Source organism: Podarcis liolepis, assembly GCF_965112155.1.
Source record: "Podarcis liolepis genome assembly, chromosome: 13".
NCBI classification, from domain to species: Eukaryota; Metazoa; Chordata; class Lepidosauria; order Squamata; family Lacertidae; genus Podarcis; species Podarcis liolepis.
This window is the reverse complement of record NC_139573.1, coordinates 12,541,117-12,567,250: the sequence shown is the minus strand read 5'-3', so window position 1 is coordinate 12,567,250 and position 26,134 is coordinate 12,541,117. Positions and strand designations below refer to the sequence as shown.

General features: G+C 45.7%; 1 protein-coding gene across 5 annotated transcripts; it reads right to left on the bottom strand.

The window, feature by feature from the left end:
- Positions 1–490: 490 nt before the first annotated feature.
- On the bottom strand, positions 491–26,134 carry LTB4R (leukotriene B4 receptor). 5 transcript variants are annotated; one of them, XR_014518490.1, is made up of 3 exons: positions 10,571–12,185; positions 900–3,386; positions 491–859 (listed from the first exon to the last, which is right to left on the bottom strand). XR_014518490.1 is itself a non-coding variant. In XM_083471176.1 (2 exons), the coding sequence occupies exon 2, from the start codon at positions 3,351–3,353 to the stop codon at positions 2,259–2,261; it is 1,095 nt and encodes a 364-aa protein (XP_083327302.1). In that variant the 5' UTR covers positions 3,354–3,386; positions 10,571–12,185; the 3' UTR covers positions 491–2,258. The 5 variants fall into 5 exon arrangements, 3 of the variants coding, with proteins under 3 accessions (XP_083327302.1, XP_083327300.1, XP_083327301.1); XR_014518491.1 differs by lacking the exon at positions 10,571–12,185 and adding an exon at positions 5,945–6,750; XM_083471176.1 differs by having other exon boundaries at positions 491–3,386.

Here is a 26,134-nt window from a genome sequence, read left to right as displayed (position 1 = left end):
TCTTCTTTCTGCCTCTCCTCTAACTCCCCCCTCCATCCATTCAATTCCTTACGCACTTCACCTTGTAATGAATTCTTTCACAGAAAATCCAATACTTAATTATGTTTCTTAGCCGATTTTGCACCCCCCTGCCTGTGCCCCTGGTGGGGTCCTTCCTCACTGACCCCTAGCTACAGCCCTGGGGTGGAGTCTTCCTTGCCTCTGAGAGGGCTGGAAAGGGCTTGGCTTTTCCAAGACTCTATTGCCACCTTTTCAATGTAGGGATCACATTTTTGTGAAATTTTGTGAAATCTGTGAAACGGGTTTTTGTTGCATGTACCTTTCTTTCAATAAGGGATAGATGAGAAATTTGTTCATTCCATGCTTTTAAGTGAACTGACCACCACCTTTCCTCACAGATTAATACTATGGATATACAAATACTTATTTGTCAGAATTTGCACCTCTCCAAATTTTGCGACACAGATAGCAAAAAGCCCATCAAAGCATGTTTTAAAATACATATTTTATTATAAAATGTGTTCAACAGTGTGTACATTGAGATAAAATATGTATTTAAATATGTATTTTTTGATATAATCATATTTAAGTGTGTATTCAAATACAGATTTCCATACAGACTGGTTGCTTTTTTTAATGCCGATTGATGCAGATGCAGCATAGAAAGGATTTATGAATTAGCACATGTAAAACTGAAAACAGACTCGAAATTAATGGTTCCATCCATTCTTACTTCAAAGGGATTGAGGGCTGCTTGTGAGTGTCCCTGCTTTCATTCTAGAAATCCACTCTCTGGTGAGCGGCAATCTATAACCTCCCCAGATGCCAGCAGTTCCTGAAAGCCTTGTGATGTCCTCAGCTAGGCTTTCCTCTAAATGCGCAAAGCAGAAGTGGCTCACCAGGTGGAACTATGCATAATTCTGGGCAGGTGCATCACTGTTGCTTATGAGGAAGGAAAACGGGGAGGAAGTGAGACAGTCGGGGCAGTGCAAACTCCCTCCCAGTCCCCCGATTTTGCCTTATATACAATAAATACAGTCACATAGGACTCCCTCTCCGTGGTACAATGGGAAAACTGGTTTTCCTAATGGTCTTGAGTATTTTCTGGGGCTGCTATACACCCGATATTTCCCAGACATAGCTGGGATTTGTCTTTCAAAAATGGGTGAAATTTTCGCAAAGCAGCTGAAATGTACGGGGAAACAACTTTTCTGTCCAAATTTTCACTTTTGGAAATATGGCAAGTTTGAAATAATGTTAAGTCTCCGTCGGATGTACTGCACTGAATTTTTTGTACTTCTGTTATGCCTATTGAATTGATGATGATTTAAGAAAAGCTTTTATTGAAGTAAATCAAACAAACATAACTTTTATTCAGCGTAGACTCACTGGAATTAACGAATACGACTAATTTAGGTCCATTAATTTTAATGGGTCTGCTCTTAGTAAAGCTTAGTTAATACTACCCACAAATACATCTTTTCACCTTTCACTGTTAGGGTAAGCTTGACCCTCCATATACCCACTGAAATCATAAATTCTAAAGCACCCTGAGGATGAGATAGAAAAACTGAAGCATATTTTGTGAGGTAAGAACAACTTTTAAAAGATTGGAGGCCATGTTTCAGCATGTGCAAAGAGAGAGGAAGTGCCAATACAGCAATTCGGGTTTGTGACCAATTTGAGTCATATTCAGAGTAGACTCATTGAAATAAATGAGCATGGCTAATTAAGGCACCTTCGTTTCAGTCGGTCTACTCTAACTTAGAGTACAGCTACAACCCCTAGATGCTTAGGTGGGCTAATGTGGTATGTGAGACACTCCATATGTTCAATGCCCTCTCTTTGGCTACCTGTAGACCTTGCTTTTTAACCAAACTGTGTCCATTTATGGTGCCTAAATGTTTGTACTGAATAATCAAAAAGCCCTATGTAGTTTCTGTAATGCATTTTCAGTTAGGGAGTCACAGTTTTGAGGTGCTGGGCACGCAATATTTCGAGGAAGCTGGTTGCTAGGCCTGAGAGCGAGCGCTTTGAAGGAAATCTCAATACGACAGCTGTGTGCCTCCAAATGAAATCTTCATGCCACACAGCAGATTACAGATGTGTGGGACTTGCGTATCTCAGATAAAGGGTAATGGGGGGAGGGAGGGATGGGAAGAGGGGCTGTTTCTAGCATGCAATATGAAACCACGATGGGTCAGACAATCCATTTGTGCATGCACAGAATCCACACCACTCCACAAAACAGTAGGCTTTCAAGGCGACTTGAGAGGTTTAAAAGTATCTTCATGTTCTCGAGATGATCCATTCTCCACTGGGTTAGTAGACATGGTCATAGACTCGGGACTCACATTATTTAAGGTGGCCAACTTGGCGTCTGCCTGGTACTGATGGTCCCGGCTGGTACCACGCCTGTAGCTGGACACTTCTGAGGCAGTTCCTTCAAAGAGTTTGGCCATGAATCCGAAGCCGGCTGACCGAATGAAAGAGCTGCCGCTGAAGGCGTAAAGGATGGGGTTGACGCTACTGCTGAAGAAGGCGAGAGCCACCAAGGTCGGCCTAGCCATCTTAGCAGCTTTTTTGACATTTTCAGAGCCGCTCCACACAGCAGCCACATCCAGAAGGTTCACTATGTGATAAGGGAGCCAGAAAATAGTAAAGGCCAGCACGATAAGTCCAATGAGGTGGTTTGTACGGCGTTTCCGACGGAAACGGGTCTCCTTCAGCCGTAGGCCGATGTTTCCGTAGCTGTAGAGCACGGCAACAAAAGGCACCACAAACCCAGTGATGGTTTCGAAGAGATTGTGGAAGATCAAATGATTGGTTGTGGGATGAAGGATTAAACAAATATACCTATTTCCCCAAAAAATCACCTTTCTGTAGAAAAGTACAGGGATGGCCAAGAAAACAGCAGCCAACCAAATTGCCAAAACCAGAAGCCATGTGGTACGTTTGGTGCGTATCTTCTGTGAGATGAAGGGCTTGGAGATAGCTAAGCAGCGGTCCAAGCTCATGAGGGCGATGAGAAACACGCTGCCATACATGCTGACCCCACAGATGTAATGGCAGGCTTTGCAGACCGCCTCGCCGAATTCCCAGTTCCCAGCACTTAGAAACCTCAGGAATACGGGCGCCGTGAGCAGCACTGCCAAGTCAGCTATGGCCAGGTGAAGGATGAGGAGGCATGTGACCGTACGCTTGCGGACAACACAGCCTGCGCTCCAAACCACAAAAGCATTGCCAGGGAAGCCCAGAATGAAGGCGAGAGAGAGCACAGTTAGGCCAACCGTCGCGCCTGGCAAGGGCGATAGCGCTGATGTTGCATTCTGGGTGATGTTGGAAGTGCTCATGGTCCTCTTGGGTGGCAGACAGCAGTGGAGGAACTGTGTAGGGAAGAAGAAGGGAGAGAAACATCAGCAGAATTTTATGACTGCGGGCACACATTTTATTCTCGAGTCACACTTGGACCAGAGCTTGATTAGCATCTAGCAGCTTTGAGACTATTTTCTCTTTCGCGCAAAGCGGCTGCTAAATGTAACCATGCACATGCTAGTGTTACCAGACAAAAGTCTGTTTTCCTTGGTTCCCAAAGCCGGTTAAGGATGCACAATGAGTGGAAAGGTTCGAGTCTTTCTTGCTGTAGCGATAGTGGCTCAGTTTGGTTTGCTCTCCAAAAAGACTGAGCAAAACAACACTCGAGGCAGAAAACATTTCTACAGGGTTGCAGAGCATGACCGCACCCATGCCTGATTCCCCCCACTGCTCCTGAACTTGCTCTTGACACCAGGTGCTAATTGCTGATAAGCTAAAAGGCTTGCCTGAAGCCCTATCTGATTTGGTTGTTGCTCTCTACTTGCAGAGCATTGCTTTTAATATGAACTTTCAGCTTGCTGATGGGCCGAACTGGTGGCGTTTGGGCTGGAACCTGAGAAGTTATCCCCCTCCATAGAGCCAGACCACTGGGTTCACCCAACCTGGTGGTGTGCACACTGACCAGGAGCTCTCCGTACTTCAGAGCTAGGATATTTAAACAGGAGCTTCCTTGAGGTTTTGTAGCCCTGTTTAGGGAAGCTTTTAATGTTTAATAGACTATTGTATTTTAAAATTCTGTTGGAAGCCACCCAGAGTGGCTGGGTATAAATTATTATTATTATTATTATCATCATCATTATTATTATTATTATTATTATTATTATTATTATTATTATTATTTCTTCTAGCATGGGACTGGTCAGGGGGGCATTCCGCTAGCTCTCTTGCAGATGCTGCTGTTGCTTGCCGCCTCTCCTTAAGCTGTTTCACTCTTTGATACTGACTTCTCAATCACAAGTTCATACAGAGTTCACAGGGAAGGGAGAGTTGTCTCCTTATTCTCTGGGTGTTAGCAGGCTAATCAGAGTAGCCAAGGGGGCACTTTTGCTTCACCTGCTGCCAGCCAGCCAAGCCCAGGAGGCCAGGGACTTGTGGGATGGAGGCTTGATGCTGTCCAGTGGGGTGTTGCTAGAGCATCGGATTAGGACCTGGGAGACGAGGTGTTCAAATCCCTGCTCAGCAGGGACAGCCGAATATATTTTGGCACCTAAGGCGGACCACAAAATGCAAATTCCCTCCCTACCAGGGATGAAGGTGTGAATGAAGTTGTACAATAGGATCAAGAAGGAACAAAGATCTACACTGGGATCTGCTGCCACCTGAGGCGGTTGCTTCACCTTGCCTAATGGGTGGGCTGGAGCTGTTCCTCAGGCATGAAGCTCACTGGGTGTGACCTCAGGTTGGTCACCACCCCTCAGCCTAACCTAATTCGCAAGGTCATTTTGAGTATTAAATGGTGGGGAGGGAAGAACCATGGATATTACCTTGAGCTCCTTGAAGAAAAGGTGGGACAGAAATGCAATGCGTAGAAATAAATAAGTAATAGAATTGCCCGTTGATCTGCTCTTTCTGCTATACTTGGAGCACAAAACTCTTAAGCCATTGAGCTTTGCTTCAAGGGGGCAGGCTTCAAATTTAGCGGAGCAAAATATTTCGTGCCCCATCCTGCAACATAGGACTTTCATAGAGGATGTGCCACCTGAATCGACAGTGACGTCCGATGCTCCCTTCGACTAAAAGAACAAAGACTTCTAGTTTCTTTAAAGCCCATGAAGCAACTTCCTTGCAGTTCTTACATAAATGGTGAGGCAACTGTTTTGCGATGGGAGAAAGGGGGAAGTGTGTGTGTGTGTGTGTGTGTGTGTGTGTGTGTGTATGCACAGGAGTGCATAGGGGTGTGTTTATGCATGCCCCTCTACCAAGACTCTTCTTGGAGAGGAGCTCCATCGTTTCCCATTTCCCTTTCTGTGTTTGCCCTGCAACAATGGAGCAAAAACGTTGCATCAGTGGTGCCTTTTCCTCTCGGAAGTTAAAAGCAGCTGCGGGGGGGATCTTGTTGGGTATAGATAACCCATAGATAAAAGATTAAGTGCAAACACCCATTCAGATCAGTGCTAGAACCTCAGTAGGTGTGTCTCTCTGTGACAGATAAATACAATAGACATAGATATAGATTGTATATCTATGTATCACATTTGTATCATATTTGATTTGCACCATAATGGTTTGTTCGCTCATAGTACCAATGTTCCAACAAATATGTTGGGTTTACCTTGATAAGGTAAAGGACTCCTGGACAGTTAATTTCAGTCAAAGGTGACTATGGGGTTGAGGCGCTCATCTCGCTTTCAGGCCAAGGGAGCAGGTGTTTGTCTACAGAAAGCTTTCCAGGTCATGTGGCCAGCGTGACTAAACTGCTTCTGGCACAACGGGGCACCATGACAGAAACCAGAGCGCACATAAACACAGTTTACCTCCCTGCCTCAGCAGTACCTATTTATCTACTAGCACTGGCGTACTTTCGAAGGGCTAGGTTGGCAGAAGCTGGAACAGAACAACGGGAACTCACCCCGTTTGCGGGGATTCGATCTGCCGAGCTTCTGATCGACAAGCCCAAGAGGGTCAGTGGTTTAGACCACAGTGCCACCTGCATCCCTGGATAAGGGCTCCATGAGACATAGCATGAGACAAACACATTCAGACAAACACAAGGCATTATCAGAGCCCAAGGCCACATTCCAGCCAGATCAAAGTGCTCAATGAGGGTTTGAAGCAAGATTGGTGTGGTGTGTGTCTGGGAAGGATGTGTGGCCTAGAGGGGTGTATTTGGGCCCAATGCCTGAGGTTGCCCACCCAGGAGAATGGTAGTGTACACCAAACACCTGTAGCAGAACTCAAACGCAGGTTGAATGCTGTTTCTAAGGTCTGTCTGTCCCAATGCTCTATGAGTCAAGACTGCTCTCTAGCCGTTTGCTGGCAGGAAAATTGTAATATTCATGGCAAGTAAATTCCCTGGGGTTACGGTATGCCACGTCATGTGGTTCTTATCACATCCGTTCTTCTTTCTCCAGAATGTGTGGGCTTTGTGGTTTCTCCATGCAAGAACCAAAAATTCAGGGCATCCTCCCTCACCCCCAAATGATACCTGTCAAAGCTGAAACTGAATCAGGTTATTGTCAATTAGAACCTGCTTTTAGAAAGGCTAAGCCTTGCCCCCCCCCCGTGACAAGAGTGCACTGAGCATACACAGATGGCCTTTGCTATCTCCTATTTAACACACAGGAGTACTTCTGATGTGTATTCCTTCATGTGAAAATGCACATGAATATGTTGGACTTTAAGTGAGGTGAGGTCAGACTAGCAATAATATTGATGGTCAGTTCCATGTAATTACTACTACCACTACTACTACTACTACTACTACTACTACTACAGGCAAAGGGCCTTCTTGGTAGTGGTGCCTGCCCTGTGGAACACCCTCCCATCAGATGTCCAGAGAATGAACAATGATCTGACGTTTAGAAGACATCTGAAGGCAGCCCTGTTTAGGGAAGCTTTTAACGTTTGCTGTTTTATCATGTTCTGTTGGAAGCTGCCTAGAGTGGCTGGGGAAACCCAGCCAGATGGGCAGGGTATGAATAATAAATTAGTATTAAATTATTATATTATTAAAAAGAAAAGAAAAGTAGCTTCTGAATTAAAAGCAGCCACTTCAATTAAAAGTGGAGGGTTGAGAGTTAGTAGACTTCCTTTTTACCCTGGCTTTTGACAGCTGAGATGTGTATATTTCAGGACCCACCCTATTTTTGTGACTATAAGTTGTATTAATTGTTGTTAGCCCTCTCTGGGACCTTAGGGTGGAGGGGAAATATAATAAAAACACAAACACAAACAAACAAATGCAGTCTAGGGATGGGAGCATGAGATTTCACCCATTTAGGAGTACAGGGATGTGACTTTAGTAGCATGCCAAATACTCTCCAGGGACTGGCCTGAGAGGAAGACAACAAGAAAAATGGGTGAAGACAGAGAGCTGCTGTGTCTAGTTCTGGCGAATTAAGGAAGAGGTAGACAAATTGAAATAGCTTCAAAGGAGGGCAATAAAGATTATCAGTGGTATGGAAACAAAGTTCTCTGAGTTAAGGGTGACAGAACGGAGCTTATTTAGCCTGGAGGAGGGAAGACTAAGAGGGGAGAGGATGGTACTCCAGATCCCTGAGGGTCTAGGGATGAAAGGGAAATTCAATTTGGTTCACATTTAAATCTGAATTTATCACACTGGCACTTTCTGACATAACATGAGAAGCAAAACACAGCCAACCTTCAGAATTCTCACTTATACAAAATGCTGTTCTCCAACCAAAGAACATTCACAATAATGCATACAGTACGTTGGGGGGGAGTATAGAGAAGAATGAATATATTAATGAAAACAAGATACAAAAGTGCATCAGGAGAATTTGCTTGCAGACATGAGTGCATTAGTCAAAACTGCATACAAATATGTTTATTAGAGAAAAATTCGCACTAAAATGCTGGAGAATTTTCACGAGGACTTAGTAAAAAGAAATAGCAAAATTGAGGGGGGGGGTTGGGGGCGGGGAACCCTGAGAAACTGAGAGAAGAGAATCTGACAGATCTTTCCACCTGTGCAAAGGAGAGGTTGTTCTCTGCTAGTGCAAGAGGCTGGAGCTGGATTCTCATGTGCTTAAAGTTTCAGGAGGATAGATATCAGTTGAACATTAGGCGAAACCTCTTAATGGCTTAGAGGGGTGATGAGTGAATATTTTGTTTCTTCCAGTTTCTCATATTTTTTTTTCAGTCTTAAGGTCACTTCTCCACATTTCCTTGTCAGTTTACAATATATATTTTTATCCTGCCCAAACGAAGTCCTCCTGAAAAATTTTCAGCATTCTTGTCTGAATTTTTCAATCTTGCTTAATATTCACATTTTTGCAAAGCAATTTCCCCCAATATGTGTTGGGTTCATGAATATAGGCATATTTTATCCAAGCACATTCACCGCCGCACACATTATGTAGCTGGATAATGACCTTGCTAAATCTGAAGAGGTGTGAATTTTGGAGGATGACTGTGTTTCAGTCTGCATATTGTTTCGGAAAATGAAAATTATGTAAGTTTGGTTTTAAATGGAAACAAATGAATTTCCCCACCGCTCCATCTCAGAGGCATGTGTCAGTGGTCACATCCACACCATCCATGTAAAACACATGGACTCCTGGGAACTGTAGTTTTGGCTTCACACAGAGCTACAATTCCCAGCACCCTTAACAAACTACAGTTAAATAAATAAATAAATAAATTTTATTTATATCCCGCCCTCCCCAGCCGAAGCCGGGCTCAGGGCGGCTAACAACAATAAAAACAGTACAAAAGTACAACATAAACAACATTCTAAAATCATTCATTATAAAAATTAATTAATTCAAGCCACTAGCAACCATTGGGCCAGAGCTCTGCGAAGATTGCCGAGGGAGGGAGTCAGGCTGTGCCCTGGCCAAAGGCCTGGTGGAACAGCTCTGTCTTGCAGGCCCTGCGGAAGGATGTCAAGTCCCGCAGGGCCCTGGTCTGTTGTGACAGAGTGTTCCACCAGATCGGAGCCACAGCCGAAAAAGCCCTGGCTCTAGTTGAGGCCAGCCTAACTTCTCTGTGGCCTGGGACCTTCAAGATGTTTTTATTTGAAGACCGTAGGTTTCTCTGTGGGGCATACCAGGAGAGGCGGTCCCGTAGGTACGAGGGTCCTAGGCCATATAGGGCTTTAAAGGTTAAAACCAGCACCTTAAACCTGATCCTGTACTCCACGGGGAGCCAGTGCAGCTGGTATAGCACCGGGTGAATGTGATCTCGCAGCGAAGACCTCGTAAGGAGTCTCGCTGCAGCATTCTGCACCCGCTGGAGTTTCTGGGTCAGTCTCAAGGGCAGCCCCACGTAGAGCGAGTTACAATAATCCAGTCTGGAGGTGACCGTCGCGTGGATCACAGTGGCTAGGTCAGGGCGAGAGAGGTAAGGAGCCAACTCCTTAGCTTGGCGGAGATGGAAAAATGCCGCCTTTGTTATAGCTGCAATCTGCGCCTCCATGGAAAGGGAGGTGTCGAAGATTACACCCAAACTCTTAACGGACGGTGCTGGCACTAATTGCGCCCCCGCAAGAGATGGGAGTTCCCAGGATTCAAGGTGTGTGTGTGTGAAATCATGTGCTTAAAATGTATGGATGCAACCCAGTGTTTGCTGGGGTTAGGGTATATAGGACTGAAGCCACAGTACAGATTAGAAACAGGTACAGCTTCAGATACTTAGTCAATTCATTAAACCACAGATTAAGCCACTTAAAATAGTGAAAAAAACCCACAGCAATTAAATTTAAAATATTTTGGTCAGATATATTTTGGTCCAACTAACTGAGCAGCAGATGAATTTGTCAAAATTATGGTTCATTAATTTTCCAGGCGATGAAAACAATCGGGGGAGGGGGAATCTAGCATACTCGTCCCCATAACCCCTTGCCCAAATCACTACTTTATTTAAGCAATGTGGGGGGGGGGAGCTGAAAAAGGACTAAGGAGAACTATTCTAGTGAGTTGTGGTGGTAAAGTGTTTCAGATCCCTACATAGCCATGGGTGACTATAGCTCTTTGTCTCAGCAGGCTGTCCTACCACACAGGGTTGTTGTGGAGATAAGGATGGGAGACTATCTTGCACACACCCTTTGTGCACTTGGAGAAAAGGTGGAATAAACAGTCTAGTCAACCAACCAACCAACCAATAACAACATGCATGCCAGACATGGTCAAAGGAACCCTTCATTTTTTGTCATGGCTTCACATCTTCCAGAACCGCACCTGCCATTGAGAAAGGTCCCTGTAAATTCCCACTGCAGCGATTCTGCCTGGCTTAAGTTATGCCCTGTTAAGGATGCCTCCTGCTTTTCACTCTGATTGTTGTCCCATTACAGGGACACCAAAGGAAACACTGCCTTATACTAAATCAGACAATCTAGCTCAGTCGGCTCTCCACGGACTTGCAGCCTCTTTCCAGGGTTTTTGGGGACAGGGGAGTCTCTCCTATCCCTACCTAGAAATTCCAATGGATTGAACATGGGACTTCGTGCATGCAAAGCAGCTGCTCTGCCATTGACCTACAGTCCTTCTCCAAAGAACCCGCCAGCCCCTCTTACCCTTTCAGACTTTGAAATCTCTCTGTCTGCCACCGACTTCTCCAGCTGTCTGTGCCCCGAGGCTCGTCTCGTTTCTATATTTGCATATCACCACTTGCGGAGGTGGTGAATGTGGGTCTGTTTGTTTGTTGCCTCGCTTTCTTTCTTAATGACTTCCACGGACCCCCAAGAGGAAGTGAACTGACAAGTTTCACAAGAGTTGAGTAAGTGATGGGAGGAAACAGTTCTGGCGGTGGGGTTAGCCACCGGGCCGGAAAGGTGAAGAAGTGAGAGGGATGGAGGTAGAGCCACCGTGTTCCACCTCTTTGGGGTGCCGTTCCATTCCTCCTGCAAAAGAACAGGCTCGCAATCTTAGATCCAGCTTTGTGACTAGAGAATCAGGCAGCCTCAGTTATATAGTGTGCATTTCACCAACTTCAGCTGGGGCTATTTCTGGGCATAATGATCCACATTCTGGTAGCCTCCAGGTTAGATGACTGCAGTGTGATCTGCATGAGGCTTCCCTTGAAGATGATGATTATATTATTATTAAATAATATTTATTATTTATACCCCACCCATCTGGCTGGGTTCCCCCAGCCACTCTGGGTGGCTCCCAACAGAATATTAAAAGCACGATAAAACTTCAAACATTAAAAACTTCCCTAAACAGAGCTGCCGTCAGATGTCTTCTAAAAGTCAGATAGTTGTTTATTTCCTTGACATCTGATGGGAGGGTGTTCCACAAGGAGGGTGCCACTACCGAGAAGGCCCTCTGCCTGGTTCCCTGTAACCTCGCTTCTCGCAGGGAGGGAACCGCCAGAAGGCCCTCGACGCTGGATCTCATATTATTTGTCTCACTATCTGCTGTGGAAAAAAATACATCACCTACATAATTATTTGTGTCAGTTACTTTGTCATTACATTATTCTGCCCAATTCATTACAACACAAACACAATGCAAACTTTGGGAGTAATCAATTATGTATCATTTGCAGACTGAAAACAACAGCAGCAAGTGCTGATTGTGTTCAATAGGTTGGTTTCTGTTCTGGACTTGGAATGAATAAGAAAACCTTGGCAGTTTCTGCCCATGTTTCTGTTTTCATCAGATTTCTCTGGCATTGCTATGCCTAGGGCAGCAAAGAATAGTTTTGGGTCAGCCCTGCAAATCTGGATAGCATCAATGAACTGTAGAACAGAATACAGTGCTCCAAATAAAATACCGCTTTCCAACCTCACTTATGCTAGAATGTGCTAAAAATTTGCGACAAAACAGACACAGCATTAGGCATTGAGATGTTATTGGTTGACAATGTTGCTTATCAGTTGCTAACATACCTGAGTCAGATAAGATAAAATGTTTCCAGAGCAGTCTGATTAAAAAGGGCACAGTTAGAGAGCCGTTGTGCAAAACATGCTAGGCAAGTGCAGGAAATAAACAGCAGTCAATATAAGGCATGCTAAATTGCAGAAGTGTCAAAACAATAGGTTTCTTAAGCACAGCGGCTGGTGCAAAGAGTCTGGGAGTTTCCAAATCTAACACATTCTTGAGGGTAGGGCCTTTTAAAGCAACCAGGCCTCTCGGCAGGGGCTCCAATTACCTAGACTGATCCTCCCCCTCTTACCAGGTGGGGTTGATGGGAGTTGTAGTTCAAAGCATCTCAAGGGCACTAGGTTGGCAAAGGAGGTAGCAGTAATATCCCCCTTTCTAATGAAGATAACAGAGCACATTTGCTTCGGCTTCTCACCGTGGTATTAGCAATTGAAGAACGGGGGCTATTAGGTGCAAAGTCTCTCTGCCTGTGTTTTGTGAATGCTGCATGGGAAAGCACATGAAATTGACCTTTGAAGAATTTGTAAGTAAACCCTTTTTTAAAACTTCCCAAACATGTGGTCTTTTTCTCTGCTAGGGGAAGAGGGGAGTTTTGGCAGGAACTTAGATGGGCATATTTTAAAGATCTAACGGCCTATATTTCCATACTTTGCTGTGCTGCATGTTTTGTGATTTTAAATCTCTGCTGGGGTTCTCTCACTTGGATTTTGGCATAGTTTTTCCCTTGCCACCAACACCTTTAAGTTTTGTATTATATTCCAGATTACACTGAAGTGCAAACTAGATGTGATGTCTTGTTTTTTATTTATTTAGTTTTGAAAAATAGCTACTTGGGGTCTAAAATTGATCAAAATGGGGTGTGTGTGTGGCTTTACTCTTACCATTCCAGTCAGATGCACCCCAACCCAGCTGTTATTCTCCCTCCAGAGGAAAAAGCACCCCTTATCCAATACTTTTGCCTCCATTGTGGCAGGACAAATTAAAAAGAAAGAAAGAAAGAAAGAAAGAAAGAAAGAAAGAAAGAAAGAAAGAGTAATGCACTCCTCTCCAAGCAGAAACTTCTAATATGAAGTCCCTTGGTAGAGCCAGATGTTGGCGGCAGTGGGGGCACACTGACAACCTTTGTATGGGGGGGGGGATTCTAAATCTTCCAGTTAAAGGCACAGCTACAAAGCTAAGCAGCGGAGCCTGGCACCTCTTGAGTCTGGTATGGTGGAAGGCACAGAGGCCCCCAGTAGGTTGGGCCAGAGTCCATGTCAGGAAGGGCCAAGTAATTCCAGTTCTGCCCACATCCTCCTCCCTATGGGCTTCTATCATGACAACAGTGGGATTAAGGAAGAGGACGTTGACAATCAGTCCCTGGACTGGGTATAAGTAAGAAAGCAGGCAGGTGAGGGCCGGCTGAGGGCAGTTTGATGTTGGTGGTGCAGCCAACATATAGCTAAAATAATATGAAGTCTGTGCCTCACACCAACTGCTCTTTCTCATTCCACCGCAGTCTCTACAGGTTCCAGCAGTGTAACGGGACACGGGTACACCTGTGTGTGTGTGATTTTGTCAGTCTCTTTCCATGCCCCGGATGTGGAAACGGTTCCCTTTGCAAATTCCTGCCTGTGAGGCAATATATGTATATATTTAGGCCACCCAGATTGTTTCAACGGTGTGAATCTAATTCCTCTTTTTGTCACAAAAGCCTTTAGGCAATAAAGATTAGGAAACATTGTCCCTAGAATGACCCAACCTTGAAATCCCTTTGCTGCTTGCAGCAAAGCAACCCGTTGTCCCTCCAGACGCTTCTACTACAGCACCCCCTGGTGTTGTGTCGGGTCTCTGCCAACAAATACCTGACTCACGGCTGACTCATTTCCTGTTCCCTTGGCAAGAACTCTTGGCAAGAAATCGAATTTTGTTGTGATCCAAGCGGGTTTATTGCCTGTGGAGAATTCTCCTGCTTTCAAGTGACCCCAGAATCTGAGAGCCAGAAATCAATGATGGGATCTGCTGACATTTTCATCTTTAGCTTAAAGATGCTGGTGTAATTAGGGAATTTTAGTCTGGATCAGGGCTAGAGTCAGCACCTGGTACCTTAGGGCAGCTCCTGGGGGTCCATTTTTGGGGAAGCTTCACCCCTAACTCTTAAGATGGACCTCGACTGAAACTTTTTGTAGTGCTCTGATTAGTGCTCGATGGAGGAGTCTAGATGCCATTATAATCCCCCATAGTACCACAGTGGCATTATATTGGAGGTCTTGTGAGAATTCATGGTGGGCACTAGACCAAAATCTTGGTGATGCTGAGAGCACTAGGACACACTAATAGAAGAGAAGGCCCACAAGACTGCCCTGAAGGATGTAAGAAGAGCTCATTCAGTCTATTGTCTGTTTTATTGCATTTATATCTCACCTTATCTTAAAGGAGCTCAACGTGGTACACGTGTTTCTCCCTTTCCACAATTAATCCCCGAGACAACCCTTTGGGGTAGGTTAGGCTGAGAGGCAGTGACTGGCCCAAGGTTACCCAGTGAGCTCTGTGGCTGAGTGGGGCTTTGAACCCATTTTTCAGGTCCAAGTCCAATACTCTAACCACTATACCACACTAACTCTCTTATTTTTTTTTAAACACAAATTTGATTTGAGTTTACAAAGAGAAATACAAAGATACAAATATTCTTTTTTTTGGGGGGGGGGTTCAAACTAAAACATGAATCCAGAGGCATAAACGAGAAAGAGAAGAGAGAGGAGTGAAAGGAGAGAGAAAAAGAGATAAAGAAAAAGGAATTAAAAGAGAGAAAGAGAAAGAAAGAAAGAGAGAATGTGTGGGGAGGGAGTTAAGAAGCTTAAATAATTTTTGATTCGAAGTTTTGATGGCTGTAATAATGGAAGACTGAATGGTTTAGTTTATATAAAATATGCAGGGATTTATGTTATGTAAAATGAACCATGGAAAGAGAAGAAGGGAAGCCATTGATATTTTAAGGTTGTTTAAATGAATATTCTAAAATGCAAAACAGAAAATGTAATAACTTTCAATTCTTCGTCTGTCCACTATATATAAACATTATTCATGGATAGCTCAGTTGGTAGAGGGTGCAAGACCTAATCTTAGGATCATGGGTTAAAGTCCCATGTTGGACCGGCTGTACTTGAGGGGTGATTCCAACAGATTCCACACGAGAAACGTTTATGTCCCTGTGGAGATGGCAGTACCGAATCAGTGGCACATGCCCTTCTGGCTTGCACTCTTCATAAAAGACTTGAGGAATGAGATTATCGCCCCTCTTTTATTGTCCATTCCGGGTCGCCCAACCACTGCCACAGTGTCCTTTCTCTTGGCAGATCAAGATGAGCAGGTGACAGCAAAGGCTGCAAGGTTTTTAGCTGGGGCAGTCAGAATAAGATCCACATTTGACTATTGATTCAAAACCCTAAAATGAATTTTATATAACTGACTTTTTCTTTCTATTCTTTGTATATCGTATTGTTGTTTTATTGCTATGGCCGATGGCTGATGCAAATAAAGATTCATTCATTCATTCATTCATTCATTCATTCATTCATTCATTCCCATGCTGGGCAAAAGATTCCTGCATTGTACAGGATTGGACAAGATGACTCCCGTGATCCCTTCCAACTCTACAGTTCTATGATTCATCCACTAGTTCTATGATTCATCCATGTCCAATAAAGGCACACTGACCCTGTTCTCACACTGGCACTCCTCACTCAGCAGTCATCCAGATGCTTGCAAAGAGCCTGCAAGCAGGATGTGAGTGCCACAGCGCCCTTCCCACTTGGGATTCCCAGCAGCTGGTATTAAGCGCCAAGCTGCCTTCACCAGTGGAGTTAGAATATAGCCATATGCAGCCTTTGTGCATGTACCCACCATGCACACACGGGACAACACTCCTTCTTGCAAACTCTCACTGATTGCCTCCAAGCCTCTTCTCCAAGCACCAGTTCACCAGCTCACATTTGAGAGACTCTGCAAGTGCTCAGCCCAGTGAGGCTCGGCTCCTTACAGGCGCATTGCTAAAAAGAATGCAAATATGTGGCTGTGCCTCATCCCTGCTAGGGATGGGTGAGAAATCCTATTCAGTTCACATGAGAAAACAAACTTACTTAATTCATATGTTCCAAAGCAAGAAGCAGATCGCAAGCCAGTCTTCAAAATTTGCTCTTTTTTTCCTGAATTTTGCAGTGAAGTTCTCCAGCTACATTTAATGTAAAGGTAAAGATAAAGGGACCCCTGACCATTAGGTCCAGTCGTGGCCGACTCTGGGGTTGCGGCGCTCATCTCGCTTTATTGGCCGAGGGAGCTGGTGTATAGCTTCCGGGTCATGTGGCCAGCATGACTAAGCCACTTCTGGCGAACCAGAGCAGCACACGGAAATGCCATTTACCTTCCCGCTGGAGTGGTACCTATTTATCTACTTGCACTTTGATGTGCTTTCAAATTGCTAGGTTGGCAGGAGCAGGGACCAAGCAATGGGAGCTCACCCTGTGATGGAGATTCGAACTGCCGACCTTCTGATCAGCAAGCCCTAGGCTCTGTGGTTTATATTGGGGCACTGTTGCCCAGAAATGCACAGATTAATGAAAATGACATAAAATCGCATTATCTTTGGGAAAGCTGCTTTGTGGAAATGTGCACACACGTATTGGGCAAAACTGCACATCAACATGTGTGCATTGTCAGCAATTTGCGCTGAAAGTTTGGTGAATTAAAAATGAATAAATTTAAATTGATGCTGCAATGTGGAGAACTGAGCTTCAGACTGCAAAACTTAGAGAAACTGAAAAAAACATCTTTGCCCAGCCCTAGTTGTAGCACGGACGTATTGCTTGTATTTCATCACTCAGATTTGGAGTGGGGTCGAAATGTAAGGGCCCTAGGTGAAACCAATGAACCCCAAGTAGCTGACTCAATCCAGTTTTGCCAAATCATACATTCCTCCCACCCAACCACATGCTTTTAAAGTAGCCAAGGGAACAGATCCCCCATCAGTCTCAAGGGGACCTGCAATGGGGAGAACGGGTAGCATGGAAGCTGAAGGAGTTCTGTAGCTAGAGACAGCATTAGATCAGGCAGACCCTCAGCTCAGTGTAAGGCAGTTGCTTAAGCTTTGCTAGAACATGCCAAAGTCCTGTTTCCTACATAAGCCAGCAAGTCACCTAAGGGAAGCCGGAGCATGAAGGGAACCACCATCCTTTGTCCTCAATAGCTGATATTTACAGATATACTGCCTCTGTCCCTGGAGGTTTGCTATATGGCCATTTAATTGCATGCTCTAGGGACGAGGGTGGCGCTGTGGGTTAAAACACAGAGCCTAGGACTTGCCAATCAAAAGATTGGCGGTTCGAATCCCTGCGGCAGGGTGAGGTCCTGTTGCTCGGGTCCTTTCCTGCCAACCTAGCAGTTCGAAAGCACGTCAGAGTGCAAGTAGATAAATAGGTACCGCTTCGGTGGGAAGGTAAATGGCATTTCCGTGCGCTGCTCTGGTTCACCAGAAGTGGCTTAGTCATGCTGGCCACATGACCCGGAAGCTGTATGCCGGCTCCCTCGGCCTGTAAAGCAAGATGAGCGCTGCAACCCCAGAGTCGGCCACGACTGGACCTAATAGTCAGGGGTCCCTTTACCTTTACCTTTTAACTATAGCTTTAAGCTCCTCTATATGCATGTGTGTGTGTGTTGATGGGATATGAATCTTGACAGGAAAAAATGGGTAACGTTGATGGGCATACCTTCCATAAATGAGTCTATTCCTCTCTTATGAATAATCCCTTTGCAACTGAAGTACGTCTGTTCAAGCTCTTGAGCCCAATAAATTGTGATCTGTGCCAGTTGCAACTGGAAGGTCTGAAGAAATTGAAGCAAACAGTAGGTGGCACCAGAGTCAATGGCAAGCAGAGCCAACTCGTACTAGTTTTATATCCATTCTCCTCCCTGCTGAGTTCTACTTGGGGATCAACACTGAGACTCAGGAGGAAGAGGCTGACAGCCAGTGTCACCCACTGGGCTGAGCTGGATGTAAATAGGAAGGCAGACAGTGAGGACTGGTTAAGGGCAGATTGAGAATGGTGTAGCAGTACCCCATTCAGTCTAACAAAGCAGCCTCCATTTATTTCAGTTAAAGCTGTCCAAGACATTTTGCTGCCTGAGGCACACTGCAAGGTGACAACCCTCCCTTCCACGTACTGAGGTACCTTGGTTCTTGAACTTAATCCATTCTGGGAGTCCGTTCGACTCCTGAAACCATTCAAAAACCAAGGTGTGGCTTTCAATTGGCTGCAGGAGCTTCCTGCACTCTTGAGGAAACCAAGTCGAATATTTGGCTTCTGAAAAACGTTCGCAAACCAGAGCAATTACTTCCAGGTTTGCGGCGTTCGGGAGCCGATTTGTTCAGCAGCTAAGCCGTTCAAGTACCAAGGTACCACTGTACAGAAGTTGATCAGACTGACAGCCGAGTCTTACACTGTCAACAGTACCTGAAAGCATCTGCCTCACTCTGCCTAACAGTAGGGCTGACCCCAATTCTAATATCATCCGTATTTTTCTCTCTCTCTCACTCTGCTTACAATACCTGAAATTTTCACTGACGTTTCATTTAAAACAACAACAAATGGGCACATCTCAGCAATTCACAAGAAATCTTTCATTTATTATTGCAAACAATCCGACACAAATAAGGATGGACTATTGATGTACTTTGGATTTTTACTCCTCTTCAGCATATGGAAAGGAGGATTCACATGCAGAATAACTGTTTCAAAAATGAGACCTGCGACAAAATGTGTGGCACGGAGTGCTGCTGTTCACATCCAAATTCTAATTTCTTCCTGTCCTCTAGCAATGAGCTGGCATTCCATGGCCACTGAGCATGCTTAGTCCTCACTGGACTGATTTTGGAGTTTCCCCACTTGGAGTTTCCCTTCTAGTCCTTCTGAAAACCTTGGATTGCCCCATGCTTCTTGGCAATAGCTGCATCTTGGCTGTGCCCATTCGGCTGCAAAAGCAATGATGCTCACAGCATGAACTTTGGAAATAGAGATGTGTTTGTGTGTAGAAGCCCCTACTGGATCCTGCTGCCTTCAGAAAACAAGAATGAATTCACCGCTCTTAACTTCTAAAAATGGGCGCTTGTGCTGCAGGCAGATAGTGAAGGAATGCTATGCAGGTTTTGTCAGAGTGGATCTACAGATCTCTTTCCTTGTGGGCACACCCTAGCCCATTTTAGCTTATTAAAAAACAAAAACAAACCTTGCTGTAAGGTTAGAAATATTCCACATCAAGATGGATAACATGCCAATTTAACATACAAGAGAGGCAGAGGGAGAGAAACTGTACAGAAAACAAAATAATTTACATTGAAATATAAAAAATATCAGTTCATCCAACCACCTTTGGTTTCCTAAAAAACACACACACAAAAAAACCCCCTCAACAACAACAACTTGGTAAAATATGGCAACCTTAGTTGAGTCGCTGATTAGAAAACACTGATCTCCTTCACACCATAGCAAAATGTGGGGTCTCCTTTGTCATCTTTGTGACCCCAGCCCCAAGGAGCAAAGAAAGCTTAGAAAGGGGCTTAGAAAGAGAGATGGCTTTAGAATTAAGGAACATCTGGGCTCATCTGAGCTGAGGATTTTGTTTTCAGTACCAGAACTGAGCTCACATTTCTTTTCTGCGCAAAACCCGTTGTTGGTTCCCCACCTGCCCCAAAACTTTCCTCATTTCAGCAGCCTATTCAAGCCTGATTTCATCAGCCAAATTTGGGGAAGGGCTGTAGCTAAATGGTGGAGTATATCCTTTGCTTGCAGTAAGTCCAGGACCCCCAGCTTCTCTTGGTAGGACTGGGAAGAGACTTCTGGTCTGAAATCCTGAGGAGCTGTTGCCAGTCAGTGTAGACAATACTGAGTGAGATGGACCAAAGTCCAAGGCAGCTTTCTATGTTTCCTGAGGTTCCCAATGATCTAACTCAGTATAAGTAAGCTTCCCATGCTCCCATTTTACTTAAAACTGGTCTGGAAGGTCCAGCTGGTGCGAAATTTCAAGGCTAGACTTCAAAGTTTGCACTGGTTGACCATATGCTAGTGGGCCAAGTTCACGGTTCTTGGAGTAATTTACAAGGCCTTTAGCAATTTGTGTCTACGGTACCTCAAGAACCATCTGATACTTTACATGCCTCCCTGATCACAGAGATCTTGGAGGGAGTTGTTGTTAGCAACCCCTCTCCCCCGTGGCTCTGCATTCAGCATTGTGCATCCATTTCTGCAGAACTTCCTCCTGACTGACAGGCCCCTTCTCTTAGTGAAGCATTTAGTGAAGACTATTTTAGCAGGCATTTTGAGGAGGCTATGCTGATTTTATGGTTAATTCTGATCGATCTTGTATATTTCCTAACCTTGTTGTTAAAGCCACAGTGCTCATGCAGTGGGGGTGTAAGAAATCTAAGGAATATTGAGGGAAATAAAAAGGATGTTAAGGATGACCCCCCCCCCCGAGATGTTCTTTTTGGGTATAATAGAGGGTGAGATACCTCTAAGAATGTATTAAATCTTTTTCTTTAAGCAACTGCTGCGGCCAGAATAAGGTAAAGGTAAAGGGACCCCTGACCATTAGGTCCAGTCGTGGCCGACTCTGGGGTTGCGGCGCTCATCTCGCTTTATTGGCCGAGGGAGCCAGCGTACAGCCGCTTCTGGCGAACCAGAGCAGTGCACGGAAACACCATTTACCTTCCTGCCAGAGCGGTACCTATTTATCTACTTGCACTTTGGCGTGCTTTTGAACTTCTAGGTGGGCAGGAGCAAGGACCGAGCAACTGGAGCTCACCCCGTCACAGGGATTCGAACCGCCGACCTTCTGATTGGCAAGTCCTAGGCTCTGTGGTTTACCCCACAGCGCCACCTGCGTCCCGTGGCCAGAATAGCCTATGCACAAATGTGGAAGGACAAAAACAGTCCAACAAAAGAGGATTGGCAGAATAAGTTAATAGAACACGTGGAGTAAGCGAGGCTGACTGCAAATATAAGAAACCAGGATGAACGTACCATAAGAGAGGAGTAGGAAAACTTCCAGTAGGACTGGATATAGGAACAGCAGCTAAATCAGTTAGAAGGTGTAGAAAGATATGTAGCACAACTAAGAATAAAAAGTAACCCATGGAAGGGTGTGTGGGGAAATGGAATAATGTAGAAGGATAATGAATAATATTGTGAAATGGATGTACCAATTTACTGTTAAAGCACAAATACAATGGAAAAGAGAGCAAAGGCCACAGTGCTAAGTGGTATATTAACTCTTGTAATAATAGAATGATAATAATAATTTGGAATAAGAAAGGCTGTTGCTATTGTGAAACAAATGGAACTCAGAAAACCTTGTTGATCTACAGCAAATCTACCAGCAGTTCTTCACCGTCGTTTCCCCCACTTCTATACTATTGCCCTCCAACATTTCCAGAATAGAAGTTGTACTTAATTTAAGAATTGAGAGGTGTAGCTCTTCCCTGTCTCTAATCCCCCAGGTGTAAATTATTTATTGAGGAGGGAGACACTTTGTATATGCCCAGAGTCACCCTTTGTTTTACAGTGGTACCTCAGGTTAAGTACTTAATTCATTCCGGAGGTCCATACTTAACCTGAAACTGTTCTTAACCTGAAGCACCACTTTAGCTAATGGGGCCTCCTGCTGCTGCCGCGCCGCCAGAGCACAATTTCTGTTCTCACCCTGAAGCAAAGTTCTTAACCTGAAGCACTATTTCTGGGTTAGCAGAGTCTGTAACCTGAAGCGTATGTAACCTGAAGCGTATGTAACCCGAGGTACCACTGTATAAGTTTCACATCTGGCCCTGAAGGCAAGTAGTGTGGACATGGTCTCAATGAGTTTCCCAGAAGCCAAGTTTCCAAAAAAAGAGTAGCTAAGACAGCCAGGCCTAGCAGATGGAGATGGAGATGGCTCAGCAGTAGAGGACATGCTTTGTGTAAAGAAGGTCCCAGGTTGAATGCTGAGCATCTCTCATCCAGGCTGGGGAGACACCCTGCTTTAGACCCCAGGGAGCTGCTGTTAGTCACTGAGCTACTGGTCTTCAACTGGTGGGTCAGGCCCCATTAGTGGCTCGATCCAAGATGGATCACACCAGGAGCACTCCCACCAAGCAAATCTATGCAAAAGGTAAAGAAACAGGTCCCCCAATGCATGTTTGCATTATAAGTTGGTCCTGAGTCTGAAAAGGTTGAAGATACCTGGTGTAAACAATACTGAGCTGGCAGGACTGACTCATAAAGCATAAATTACATGTGTTGAAACCTGGCATGATTCAGTCTAGGAGTGTCTGTATACGTGTTGCTCTCTTGTGCCACCAAGCCCCGGCCCTCCGTCTTGGTCCTTGTCCAGCCCGTCACAACTCTCCAGGGGCTGCTGGTCCATGCCCATGGCAGCTCCTGCCACCACCACCAAGTCTTTGGCCAGGTTTTTGTGGGACTGGGATCTTCTGCCGAGCCCATCGGACGCCCCCTCAAAGAACTGGGCGATGAAGTTGGCCCCGGAGGTCTTGATGAGGTTCCCAGCCACGAAGACATAGAGCACAGGGTTGATGCTGCTGCTGAGGAACGCCAAGGCTGTGGCACCCGCTCTGCCACTCTTCCAAGCCTGCCCCAGTCTTTCCGCCGTCCGCCCTGACGACAAGTTAGAAGCTACCTGGAGCACGTTGACGATGTGGTAGGGCACCCAGAGGACAGCAAAGCAGATGACAATGGCGACAATGAGCTTCTCGGTCCGAGCCCCCTGTCTCCGCTTCACTCCCCTGAGGCGGATCAAAACGGCAGAATAGCAGCCGACGATGATGGTGAAGGGTATCACAAAGGCCACCACGGTTTCCAAGGTGAAGTGGAAGATGGTCAGGCTCGGCCTGGGGTGGCAGGGCTCACAGATGTACCTCCCTGAGGGATCCTTGACTACTTGTCGGAAAAGGAGGGCCGGGATGGATAACAAAATGGCCGCCACCCAAATCCCTGACAGGATCTTGACCACCAAGTGCTTCTTGCGAATGGCTTGGGAGAAGTAGGGCTGGTTGACTGCGAGACACCGGTCCACGCTCATGAGGGTGATGATGAATATGCTGGCAAACATGTTGATGCAGCACAGGTAGTAGACCCCTTTGCAAACTGCTAGGCTGAATAGCCAGTTCTTGAAGATGAGGAAGGTGATGAAGAAAGGAGTGAGGAGAAGCACGACCCCATCGGCCACTGCCAAATTAACGACTAGGAGGCAGGTGACTGAGCGGTGACTCGGCTTCATCTTCCAGAGGATACTCCAAATGACAAAGAGGTTTCCAGGCAGCCCGATAAGGGCAGCCAGGAGTAGGAAGACAATGCCAGTCACACTGGAGGTCGGGGAAGACAGGAGGGTGCTGTTTCCAGAGGTGTGGGTGCAGTTGTTGGTGGCACCACTGGAAAGAGGGGCTGGGGACTCCCTGTCAGGAAGGAAGAAGAAGAAAAGCTTGAGCCAGGAGGAACTGAATTGCGCCTTAACTCCTGTCCACCTTGGCTGCCACAAATTGCAGTCTATTTTGCTCACAGCCATCTCGTGCTTTATCTGCATCTCTCTTTCCTGCTGTGGTCTATTACACTCCCTGAAATATTGTAAGCTCACTGGGGCAGGGGCCTCTCTCTTTTATGTATGCACTGTAACTTTCAAAATGTTTTGATTATTGACTGTATTTGTATGGTTTGCAGTGCAGAGTCCTGGGTTCCTTTAGGAAGAAGGGCATGACGACGACAATTATAATATTAATAATATTAATGTTAGCCTATGAAGTGATGAGGGGAGGTGGGTGGCGCTATGGGTTAAACCACAGAGCCTAGGACTTGCCGATCAGAAGGTCGGCGATTCAAATCCCTGTGATGGGGTGAGCTCCTGTTGCTCGGTCCCTGCTCCTGCCAACCTAGCAGTTCAAAATCACATCAAAGTGCAAGTAGATAAATAGGTACCACTCCGGCGGGAAGGTAAACGGCATTTCCGTGCACTGCTCTGGTTTGCCAGCTCCCTCGGCCAATAAAGCGAGATGAGTGCCGCAACCCCAGAGTCGGCCATGACTGGACCTAATGGTCAGGGGTCCCTTTACCTTTACCTATGAAGTGATGATGGTGATGTTTTTACTACTCCATCAATAGGGAAGAGTGACAACTAGAGGAAAATGTTCCTGTCCTGAGGAGATTGCAAACTGGATTTCGGCAAAGCTGGGGCAACAGAAGGAAGGGAGGAAGATGATCTAAGCAACTGCCAGTGAAGCTTCAGAATCAGGGATAATGATTTGGGGTGTGTGTGTGTGTGTGTGTGTTAGAGAAGGCCAATTGTATTCTCCTCCCTCCCCCCTATCCACGGGTCTCTGTGCCTGAGCTGACTGGGCTGCGGAGGATGGAGCTGAAATGCTTCTCTCCCGGCTGATTTTTTTCATTGACTTCGTGGGTGCCTGGCCTCCACAATTATATTATTGTGGGTAGCCAAACACCCACAGCTCCCTTATGCTCCTATCCCTCCCTTGGTTCTGTCTCCTTCCTTTCAGCTGTGTCCTAGCCTTGCATTTTATTCTGTTTATGGTATTATACCACACAACGGCTCCCACCCTCTAGGCAACATGGTCCACCCCTTTCACCTGCACCACTGTCCTTGGTCCCGTTTCTTGGTCACACCCTATGCAAGAACATAAGAACGATCAGGTCAAAGAGTCCAGCATCTTCCCAATCCCAACATTGCCATGGCAGATGTCTTATGGAAGCCATCAATCAGGGCAGGAAGACAACAGCCCTCCCTCATGGTTGGATCCCAGGAATTGTTATTCAGCTGCAACCGAACATGGAAGCTCCATTTAACCATCAAGGCTAATAATACCAATGGACAGACCCATCCTCCATGAATTTGCACCATCCCCATTTCAAAGCCCCCTGAGGATGCAGCCCAGTGTCACTCCATTCTGTGGCAGCAACTTCCACTCAAAAGTCATCATTTGAAAATGCTTTCTCCTGCCTTTCCTGAATCTCCTGCCAATCAATGTCAATTGATTCCCAAGCTCCCCAATTTCTACTGCAGAGAGAGAGAGAGAGAAAGCATGAGCATGCCTCTCTCTAACCACATTCCCCAGAGGGTGCAAAATATTTTTTAAAAACCTCCCTCATGTTTTCCCTCCCTTAGTGGCTTTCAGTCTTCCCTCAAGGGCAAGATGCTCTACCACCACATTCCCTAATCATTTGAGTAGCCCTTTTCTGTCCCTTTTCCAGTTTTATGATATCCATTTTATCATCAGTCGGCCACAACTATAGACAGGTTTCCAAGTGCGGCTTCCCCATGAATTTGTACGAGGGCATTATCATCCCGGCAGCTTAACTTTCAGCCCCTTTTCCTGATAATGCCTGGAATTTTCCACTGGAATTTTCCAGAGCGGTGCAATGTTTCTGTTCCTTTATTTTGACAACAACCATCATGCAAAATACGCAAAACAATATTTTGTCTTGTGTAACTCAGAGAGAAAGAGTTGCGGGTGTGTTTTTTTTCCTGGCATCCTTCTCACACATTGCCACACATACTTCCAAACCGCCAACCTTGATTTCAGTCTATCCCAGATCTGGGCTACTTCCTACCCACTTTATCTTCCTCAAACTTCCAACCTGAACTATCGCAATGTGGTCTTCTTCTGGATCTGCTTATGGTTCTTCACCCTGACTGAACCTGCAATGCAATGACTTACATGGGTGAGTTGGTCTCTGACTGGAGCCCAGCGAAGCTTCTCTTGCTCTGTCTGCCTCCGTCTTTCCTTCACATCCTTTCCCTGGGCTGCGAATTATCTCCTTCTCCCAGAGCTTCTGAGCTGCTGCTCCTATTGCCGCTTTGCACGTCCAGACTGGAAGCTGGAATGAGGTTGAGTAATGGAAGAGGAGGGAGTGGCAGAAGGACTTGCCTTCTGCACACAACCCCCCCCCCCCGCTTCTTTGCTAGATCTCCAAGTTGGGACTTGCTGGCACTGAGGAAGACCACACCCAAATACATTTGTGCCAAGAGGACCCTGGTTTTCTCCGTGGTGTTTCTTCCCTTACTCTCTCCCCCTTGCCTTCTGGCCCCTCTGCCATCCTTTTCTCCTTGTCTCATCCTTTCATTCAAAGAAATCCGCCTGGACGTTGCTTAAAAAGGAAGCAGTTAGATGGCACGAGGCTGGCTGCGGAGCGCAGATAATGGAACCCACAAAGCCTCTCGAG